The sequence below is a fragment of the Opisthorchis viverrini genome (assembly GCF_000715545.1).
Source record: "Opisthorchis viverrini unplaced genomic scaffold opera_v5_47, whole genome shotgun sequence".
Classification (NCBI taxonomy): domain Eukaryota; kingdom Metazoa; phylum Platyhelminthes; class Trematoda; order Opisthorchiida; family Opisthorchiidae; genus Opisthorchis; species Opisthorchis viverrini.
This window is the reverse complement of record NW_008751702.1, coordinates 1,514,721-1,525,802: the sequence shown is the minus strand read 5'-3', so window position 1 is coordinate 1,525,802 and position 11,082 is coordinate 1,514,721. Positions and strand designations below refer to the sequence as shown.

Genomic DNA, 11,082 nt, shown 5'->3' with positions numbered 1-11,082 from the left:
AACATTTTGACGTTAAAGTTTTTATTTCGCCCGCAGGGGTTTTGCAGAAAAATACATTGTGCGTCTAGCCGCTGGCTTCGCACAATGGATTTTCGAAAGCTACGGCGTTTCCCTGATGGACCAAAGCAATCAAGCAAATGAGTTGAGAGTACCATTCCAAATCCCTCAACCCCATTTACGCATCCTGGGGCCTCAGTGATGCTTGGGAATTATCTCACATACTTTTCAGCCAGAAGCATGGTTGCCTCAGTGAACAATAAAATTTGGTGAGCTGCAAACATATCAGAGTAGATTAGAAAGTTTTTTAGTTCGACTACACATGCAAAAATGCAATGTTTCAGCGTGGAAAGTTTTGTTCCGTTGGTGAACGTTTTGCAGCTGAGATATCGTGCGGATAATGGGGCACGAGACTTGCATATGGGAAATGATTCAAACATGCGCGCATTCGGGACTAGTCTAGTGCGTTTTATCAATTCGACGGATTTGTCTCTGTATATATTCACTAAACTGGACACCATGAATGGTCACTACTGCTGGCCCTTAGGCGCACTCCTGTAGACGTGTTTTATTGAATCATCTGACTTTGTTGTCATGATAATCAGCAATAAACACGACTTTCGATGTCTCATCAGGGTGCCGCGTTGCAAAACTACAACAACGAATTAGTTAAATGTAAGTATTATGGTCGAAATACATTAATTTAAAAGGTTTCGAAGATCTGTGTAAGAGGCGCGAAGAACTTCAGCGGCAAATCCAGCAGGATGAAACTGAGCGGGCCCGACTGCAGCGTGAAATCAACGTTCTAAACGACAGACTCACGAACGTCAATGAGTCTCTCCAGAAAAAACTTGCAACGCGAAGTGAATATGACCGCACTATTGCCGAATCGGAAACAGCCTACATGAAAGTACGTTGTCATTTCGTCCCTTATAGACTTACCACATTTTAGATATTAGAGAGCTCCCAAACACTCTTGACGGTGCTGCGAAAGGAAGGTCAAACTATTGTTCAGCGCGCAACAGCGAAAAATATCTCTTATTGAGGCGACTGGTTCTCAGGCAGTCTTGTGATTATTTGGGAAATGTTCATGGCATCTTACGATAAACTTCCCCTCAGGCTCTAAGGCGATGGTTTCGTTCTACCCCGAGTGCCCAGCCATCCTCTGTTTAATCTGCTATTTTTAATGAGCACGATTACACGAACTTCATGAGATTATTTTGTGCAATCTGCCACTGTTGGATATACCTGGTGTAAAGGTCAGCGACCTGTGCATTTATAATAAAGCGTTCAGGCAGTATGATATTGGCAGTAGAACACCGGTGCCATCTTTCCAATTCTGTTCATTGTTTTCTGGGCGTGGAGATGTGAACTTGCGATGTCCATGCGTTGAGACACAGTGCACAACTATGCGACATCAGTCCCAGCACCATCCCGTATTCAGATTCTTGCTTTCAGTGCTACTCAGGACTGTACCGCTTCTTTCATTCGGCTTCTGTGGGCTGATTATATGAGCCCCTTAGAATTCTCTGCAAGCAGAAGACAGTATCGTATATGGCTTAGGCTGTCGTCGTCGTATGGCGCCTAATAGTGGTAACCACTACTGATGCTTCGCTGCCGTACAACTAGAAGTTGAAAGCCATATTAAAAAGATAAGAATAAAAATAGATGGGGAATTAAGGTCTGGTCTTTCACAATCGTTTTGAGGCGAACATACCTCCACACACTCGTTCAGGCAATCTGGATAGAAACTGATAACAAGAACGCCATTAACTTTGATTACTGCTGATATCTACAGCCACGCACACGGGGGATCACGCGGCCTCCGTCCTGAAAGGCGGGTTACGCTGACAGCACTGAGACATTTCATAATCTCTTTCATAACCCTCTGCCAAATCAATGGTTGGCCGTCTGTACGCTTCAACCACTCTGGACTGGGCATGGAAAAAAAGACTTCGGCGAAACAATCGTTCGCTGTGCCCAATACATGGTACACAACGCAACTATTGGCGTTGTCCGCGTTCTTTGAAACCCGTCGTACGTGTGAACACGCGCTTTCTAACTGTCTAGTTGCAAATTAACCGGCGTCATCCCACGGCAACTGTGGTTCTGAGACAACGGTTGCTGAAGTCTTAGTTGAGCTGCACGAGGCTATACAAAAAACAAACCGTACCGTTACCTGATAAACAGGTATTTTGATACACACGTATGCCATTTTGATGAAGTAAGTGCCCCAAGTAAGCAAACGTTTTGAGCTTATACGACTCTCAAGCAGCGCAAAATGTTTCACAAATTCGAGAGTCTCATTGCATTTTAAGCACCGTGATCAGTGACTACATGTTCGGAAGCATAACCATGCATTTTGAGGGTGTTCTAACTGCCACAGAGCTTAAGTGTAGTGAAAGACTCGCCAACAAAGAGAACAACAGATTTATTGCAAGCCAGCAAGTTCGAGTCACAAGGCGCGTGGAGCTATTTAAAGGACACTTTTGACATTGATCCAGGTTGTCTGATCGGCGTTTGCTGTACACATACCATCAACAACCGTGCTTCCATGAAAAACCTGACCACTCACCATTGTTGACCATGTCTTCGTTGCATGCCGGAACTCCCACAATCGTCGACTGTTTCTTAAACTCGCTTTTCTGGCCTTGATTCTTGAACGCTTCCCTACTGCGATTTTGAGGTGTGCGGTTTTGTGTGTCTCAGTAGGCATTTTTCAGGAATCTGACCTACCTAAGAGTGGGTGAGAAGTGCATTTCACAGGATTGGATGCCTTTGGGCCACTCCTTCAGTGACGAGAGAGTTGTAGTCTGCATATTCCAGATCAACAGGGTTTTGTTTTCGCACTTTTGAACTTCAAGGCTTGAAAAACCTCCCATCGTTTGCCTCAATACTTATTTCTTCGCAAAATTGAAACAATTGGAGACAATGAGCATCCCTAACAGAACATCTTGTCAGACACCGCTCTGTGTATGGGAGCTTTTTCAGGGTTCTCCGTACATCCTCAAATGCCAGAAAATCTGTGAATACAGAGGAAGTGTTCACAAACATTCAGACATTCCTTGCCAAGCAAATAAACCCAGGAAAACATACCGGTCAAATAAATCAGTTTCGTCTTTAGAACCTAGAAACAGTAAAACTTACGGTCAGTTTTTACGTGCGCCGTTTTTCTAGCTTCTGACGGATTGTGAAGATTTGACTGCTAGAGTCCGGCTTCCTGATCTCGAATCAGTGTTCCGCTTGACATCCTTAGGCGACGGAGGGCAAGTGTCTCGCTGCGACTGGAGTCAAACTGACCCGCCTTTAATTACAGTATTCACAACGGCCATTTTCTGAAAATGGGCAATATTGATTTTTCCCGCGAGCTTTCTGGGGCAATCTCATTTTCATCGATACGAACGAACAGATCGGACAATCGCTGACGAGGACTGTACCCCTATCCGCGAACGTGGTATGATGTTGTCTGATTCAGCAGCTCGTTGGCGCTTGAGAGAATACATGCATTTTTAATCTGCGAGGCCGTGGAGTGTTCCCGGTTCACCGTACAGATTCTACTGCATTTCCAACATCCAAACGGGTTCTAGCAGATAGCCACAAGTGTTGTTGTTCAAAGCGCTCGGCCCAGCGCTTGAGCTGTTTTTCTTCATTGAAGCTAGTGGCTCCGCTTTGATTCTTAATTGTTCCGTTCAAAGGTGGTTTCCGGGGAAAGATTATTACAGAGAACTCCCATATTTCTTACTCTCTCATTTCCCTAGCCTTTTGTGTCCACCAGGTTTCATGGTTGGTGCATGCACTTAGTCTAACTTGATGCTTGATTATTCGTCGGACAAGATTATGTCCGATGTTCAAGCAGTGTCACTACTGACTGTCGCCAGTGACCACACACATGTGACTTTCGACCACGCGCTCGTCCCAAATTGCTTTCTCAATCGTTTTCTAGGACCGCGTAAGGTGTTGAAAATCGTTTAACAACTGAGAGACTTACATATCCGGACTCTAGACGAATTTATCAGAACTGTCTTTTAGGGTCTTCCAACCGGCTCACCACCACGCGAACTTACGCTGGAACGCAATCAACACATTTTTGCACATTGCTGAGAGGTTCGTCTATGGCGCGGCGTTACCAGACCCGCCCAATTACTGGATATCAGACAACAATGGTAATGCTCGAATCTCAGGCGAATTTCCTCACTCATCCCGAAGTTAATGTGACCCGACCACGTATCAGACGTCAAGTGAAAACGAGTGTACCGCCGGCCACGCAGCCTGGTGGACATGCAAGGCTAAGAAAAAGGAAGAAGCTCGAAAACCCTGGAATACCCTACCGGCCCCCGGAGAATGCTTGTGAGCGAAATCATTCTGGATCAAATTGGTGCGACCATTTTGAGTAAACAACACCTCAATCACTGGGTCGACAATTTGAACAACAATCCTCATGGCCACCCGCTACCACTCATCCGGGTCCTACAGCTGAAGTAGAACCCTGAGCAATGAACCTGGAACGTCCGACGCCTTCGGAGGTTTATGACTGAATATGTTTTCTCTCAACTGCCATCGACCTCCCGGCCAAGACGACCTCTCACCTGCATTTAAAGTTGAGTTATAAGTCCTCAATCGGTGCTTGTCTGGTCTGTTCGCCTAGATTTCGGAATAGGAGACTGTCCTAGATAAGTGGGCAGGATCTTGATACACTACTCATAAGCTTGCTGAAAATTCTTCGACAACCCACGACAGATTTCGCCCTTCTTGGATCTTTCTTTTGAATGAAGAGACCCTTATTGAGTGAGGTGGTCACAAGGGGATCAGCTTCACCATGGTCGTGCGAGATTCTTAGCGTCACTTCTCTGTCACCTCATGGTGGCTCTAGAGCAGGAGGCGGGTTTTCGACTTGGTACATGTTGTACCGACCAAGTTTTCGCGCTCTGTCATGTGCTGGAACAAGGTCATAAGTATGCATGACCCACAATTTTAGTGCTTTTGGATTTCCAAGGCGCACTTAACTTGGTTGACTTCATACACTTGTCATTCAGTGGTTGCCTGCAAATTTGTGAACATACAATTTCTTTTTGTTCTCAGACTTCCAGGCACGTGAGGGTTTACAGGCTTTCGTACACGAAGCAATGTCCAACAGAGGTACCAGCTCTCTCCATTCCTATTTACTTTCGTGACTGATGAAATAACGAGGCGAACGCTGGAAGATATTCATGACCCTGGTATTCAGATGGCTTCTTACAAAAACCTGGTCAATTATGAATATGCAGACAATATCGCTTTCGTTTTCGAAGAGAAAAAGGTGTAGGTGTTTTTTTGGTAAGATGACCCAAGTCATCTCATCCTGTGGCATGCGCTCTGCACCCAAGAAATCTAAGGTCACGCCTTTGGATACGCAGCCCCTGAACACGCCAATTACAACCCAAGGGGAGCTGTAGAGCGTTTTATGTATCCTGGAAGTTTTTTTAGTTCCGATTGTAGTGGGACCAGTGAGGTCAGTGCGCAAACCTCTTGGGCTCGGTTTGCGTTTACTGATTTGGGACATCGTCGTCATCATTGTCAGCTTTGCTTTGTGATAACTATGGCGCCAGAGCGGCATATCCCCGAATCTCAAGGGACGTTTGTCAGGCTACAGTACGGGCTGTTTTCTTGTGTGGCTGTGAGACGACCTGTTTGAACGGCAAAATGAGATGTTTTTGACAACTGTTTTCTTAAGGCCATAGCTAGTGTGGGGAGTCCGTAACAAGGCTGAGTGATTAAAGTGCAATTTACTGGCCGGAAGTTCTGTGTTTCGAACCTTACCTGGATGATGAAGTATGAAAGAGATTACGAAATGTCTGGGTGCTTCGGTCTAAGTCGTTACCCATGATATTGACGATGTGATCCTCACGATCCCTGGTTTCAGACGCTGCTAATCGATGCCATTGACGTTATTGCCGTTAGCTTTTATCCTGTTTGACTGAGTGTCCGAAAGTATAGGCACTTCAGAGTGATGGTGCTAGACTAGCACTGAGTCCCTTTCCCGTCCTCTTTGTTCTTCTCTTCACAATAAAGCTTTCAAATAAACCATGACTGTACGGCGAATCCGTAACGAGGCAGTTGTGTAACGGGTACTTTCATTGAAGAATGTGTCCAGCACCAGAAGCTGCGTTGGTTGGGACATGTTTTACGCATGCCGAACCATCGTTTGCCGAAGAGAGTACTGTTTTCCATGCCCAATTCGGAGTGGCGTAAACAGAGAGGTGGCCAACCCTTGACTTGGCGGAGGAGTATGAAGGAGATCACGAAACGCTTGGGTGCTGTCGGCGCTACTTGCCTTCCAGGATGGGGACCGCGTGATCCTCACTGTGCCTGGTTGGAGACACTACAAGATATGGCTGCCAACCGATGTCAGTGGCGTTCTTGTTGTCAGTTTCTGTCCAGATTGTCTGAGTGAATGTCTGGAAGTGTAGGCACCTCGGAATGATTGTGTTAAGCTAGCACTAAGTCCCTCCCCCACCCACCTTTATTCTTTTCTTTACAATAAGGCTTTCAAATAAGTCATGGTTGTACGGCAGTGAAGCATCGGTGTTGAACACTGATGTCATGCTGTCGATGATGATGATGATGACTGTACGGCAGTGAAGCGTCAGTGTCGAGCACTCATCCTATGTTGTCAATGGTGATGATGAGTTTTTGTGATATCCAGTTTTTGAGCGGACCTGGTAGCGCTTGTACCACAGTCTTAACTGCCACAACTGTATAAAGGTATGGTGATCTTGCTCCATGGCGAAATGACACCAGACAGTTGTTTGATTGATTCATATAGCTTCGGGATCCGCCGATGTCTTAGCTGATAAGTGGTCTTGAGGTCAATAATTCCGGACAAGCGCATGGTCAGAACCCCCACTTGCGGTCGCTCATCGATCCGCACCATCGGTAACACATGACAATGTGATCATTTTGTTTCGTCATTAGCAAGCTGTTGGAGGACACAGTGTAGCCAAACAACCCAGATTATCCCGGAAGTTGGTCCTGTGTACAAACAGTCTGCGGCCAGCACATAGCTCAAGCCTGCCGTAACGGGGCACTTAAGATACCATAAAAATGTCAGAGCTACAGTTGATGAAGGCGTAAGCAGACACTTCAGACAGTTTAGGATCAACCTACCGCTTTTAAGACTCCTTTACGTACGTTGCCAGACGAACATCGCAGTAGTCGGTATCAACAGATATTTAGTTAAGCAGTGACTAGTGACCTAGGACGACACTGATTGCTGTACATCCTGTCACAGTGACCAGCGGGTCGCCAGTGGTGCGCTGACGTAAGTGATTAAGGGCTGATGGAACGGCTAGTTCAGCTGCTGTACTTGCATCTCGAATTGTTGTTTCTAATACACAAGATACATCAATGTCAAGCGAGTCCATTGTCAGGGCGAGAGAGCTTGTTATCCTCTTCGCTTCAGAGTGCGAACATTTGGAGCAGATAGATAGACTCGTACTGTTAGTTTCTATCCAGAAAGCGAATGACGGTACAGAGACCTTGAATGGTCGTGGAAGGCTAGAACCGGATCCTTTTATTTTTATTTTTATTTTTATTGCTGTTGTATTGGATTGTGGCTCAGCTTATAAGGCATGAAGCTACTGACCAGGCTGTCCGTAGTTCGACCCCAACCCAGCATCTGGGGTTTTGCAGTCTAGGTCTGGGTAAACTGGCGGTAATTCATCTTCGAGTTCGAGTTGTGCCAAATTGATTCTACCGCTCAATGATCTATCCAGTTAGTTATATACTTATACATTTGTTTCAGTTCTGTGCAAGTTGTACTGTAGTTAATTTTTATGTATCATCGAGTTGCTTGGTACTATGGATCAGACTACTGGAAGCATGCATGAAATTATGGTAACATTGGTGACTTCCGCGATACTGCGTATTGGCCTATCAATCTGATGGAAACCCGAAGGAGGCAGGCTTTCAGAGATATACTGGGGACTATGGGTTAATCTAAGTATTACGGTGTAACAATAAGTATTAGTACTGCGATAATGGCATCTTCAATTTTATTTGCATTTCATTATGGAATCACTTTTTTCGTTTTTTTATGGGATCATTTCAGCGGCGCGTTATCCTCTAGTCAGCCTCTCTCGAGTGGCGCCTAAAGCGAACCATTTTAGGTGGGTGGTATGAATGCAGTAGTGAAGCTTTTTTATAGTTCAGGATTATAACTAAATTCTCAACTAAGCCATCAGCTCTTAGTGATTGACTCTGCTCACTCAGGTACGTCTACGGTTTTGATCACCTTCAGAAGCATACTGGTGCTGTTGCCATCCTTGTGGGTCGCCTGCAACTAGATCACGCAACGAGTTATGCTGGATCACGGAATTCACTCCCTCCATATGCCATCTTTGGTGGGACGCCTTCACCACCTTTTCTCATAACTTTAAGTAAAGTTTACATTTGTACCATAGTTTTATTCTATATTGGCTTCGCAGGCTGTTCATGGAATTTCCGTTTAACAGTTACTCGGGTATCTTGTCCCACAGCATGCGTCCCTTTAGCGCATCCTGTTTGGGACTTAAGTGGATCCCGTTTCATTCTACATTTGAAGTACATGAACCCTCAGGATATAGTATCCCCAATAAATTCCCATAATCTCCCACAGATCGGTTTAGAACTCAAATATGACGCGGGTTTATTGTCAGACTTTGAAAAGTATGGACAACATAATGCGCGGATAAACGTACGTCCATTTACAAACGGTGGTTTTCTGTGGTTTCTGCTCGTAGTTGATATTTGGATACCTACACATCTCCACTAGTATTCAACAGTCTGTGAACGCCCCGGTTACAGATCTTGTACTGTACAACAATTGCATCAGCGTTTAGTAGCAGCAAAATGTTTGACAAATTCGAGAGTCTCATTGGATTTTAAGCACCGTGGTCAGTGACTACATGCCCGGAAGCATGACCATGCATTTTGAGGGTGTTCTAACTGCCTGTTTTCCCTGCCACAGAACTCGCCAATAAAGAAAACAACAGATTTATTGCAAGCCAGCAAGTTCGAGTCACAAGGCGCGTGGAGCTATTTAAAGGACACTTTTGACATTGATCCAGGTTGTCTGATCGGCGTTTGCTGTACACATACCATCAACAACCGTGCTTCCATGAAAAACCTGACCACTCACCATTGTTGACCATGTCTTCGTTGCATGCCGGAACTCCCACAATCGTCGACTGTTTCTTAAACTCGCTTTTCTGGCCTTGATTCTTGAACGCTTCCCTACTGCGATTTTGAGGTGTGCGGTTTTGTGTGTCTCAGTAGGAATTTTTCAGTCTGTGAACGCCCGGGTTACAGATCTTTTACTCTACAGCAATTGCATCAGCGTTTAGTAGGGAGTGTTAAGCGCTTATTCAACGTGTAAACCCGTGGTCACACCAAATATAGAGAGCATCCTATGGTTGTAGAAGCACCCCGAACAGTACACCAATATACATTTAGGAAAGCACCTTAGTTGAAAGCAAATATGAGAGCACTGCTTGGGCGGAATGGTGATCTACTGTTGTCAGTTTGCAATGTAGGTAGGACCTTTTGTCCAGCAACGGAAATCGCCAATTTTATTCTGAATGTACCGTATGAACTAGCAATCGTGTGTCACCTGACACAAACAAGCGCCGATCTTTTTCGGTCCAAGTTCATTTTTCATCTACCTTACAGATTTTGATTTTTACCAGGAAATCGAGACAGACTAAAGCGAACTATCTTTGACCTATCTAGCCCGAGGTAGATCAGGGTTTTGTGTTCCACTTAACCCAACCTTTCGTGATCCGGGTTCGTTGTGGATGTTTTCCATTTCTCCCATTCAGGTTTGGGTGATCTGACGTTTTGTTTGCTTTTTTGAAGCAGCCATGGAGAGAAAAGATGCCACGGTTGAAGTTGTTTGTAAGCTTAAGTGATTCACTGCGAGACCAAATTAGTCCACTCGCTTGCTCACTGATGTCACATTTGACCATAGTTCGGCCTAGGGGACCGTCACTTGCGGCTTCATATGGATCCACGTCTAGCAGCTCCTTAACATTACCTCTAATAGAAAGCGCGGCCAAACTAGTCTTCCCAGACTTCAGCCAACGCCTATCGATGTGGCAGCACCAAAAATGTTTCTTTCCGGCATCTTCCAGTGTTGTAAAATAGTTCTTCACTCCACAGCAACCCCGAATCTAGGACGGCGCAGCATGGGTCAGTGAGCATTGCCATCGTGACTCTACAAGTTGTTTTGATTCCATTTGCTAAACTAAAAGAGCAGAAACATTCCAGTATAACCTTTAGCCGGTATCGGTGGCACTAATCTTGGCCGCTTATCGAATTCAGAATGGTTGTAAGCACGATTTGTTTGGTCATATGGGATTTGAAATCACAGTTAGCTTTCATAGAGGAAACTTCACAAGGTTGCTGAAAACTTTTCGACAGCTCATGACCATTTCCTCCCCTCTTGGGGCTCATCATATATGCGCAGTCCCCGAGTTTCCGTCAACCTTATTTTTTTCTTGAACCCAAATTGAGTACGCAAACGACAGCGCTTCTGGGATCTGAACTCGTGGTAATTCAAACAATATTAACTAACCTAGATAATTCTGTGTCACAGTTTGGCATGTACTTCACATCTGAAAAGTATAAAGTGCTACTGCATGACTGGGTGGCCTCGAACCCTAGCCTCATGCCTGCGGATGAGCCGATTGAGGTGGTAGACAAGTTTAACCACATGGGCACTAGTATTGGTCCTGGTGATCTCGCGAAAGATGATATTCACATCCGGATTGGAAAGGTCAGAGCAGCTTTTGTGAAACTTCTTCATCTGTGGCGTAGGCGCAACATCACCTTTTCCGTCAATGGTCGAGTTAACAACGCTGTGGTGCGCTCCATATTGCTATATGGATCAGAAACCTGGCCGCTGCGCGCCAAGGACATCAAAAGACTTTTAGTGTTTGACCATCGATGTCTTCGGAGCAGTGACCGAGCCTGATGGGAACACCGGATCAGCAATGATGAAGCACGAATGGTATTTAGAGGAAATAACTTGCCCACGATAGATGAAGTGATCACACAGAAAAGGTTGCGCTG

General features: G+C 45.3%; 1 protein-coding gene across 1 annotated transcript; it reads left to right on the top strand.

The window, feature by feature from the left end:
• Positions 1-620: 620 nt before the first annotated feature.
• Positions 621-907, top strand: T265_13215 (hypothetical protein; the record flags this gene model as incomplete). The annotated part of the gene is made up of 2 exons (XM_009167772.1): positions 621-672; positions 708-907. Coding segments are annotated over 2 exons (252 nt in total), but the record flags the coding sequence as incomplete, so codon positions are not given.
• Positions 908-11,082: the final 10,175 nt, after the last annotated feature.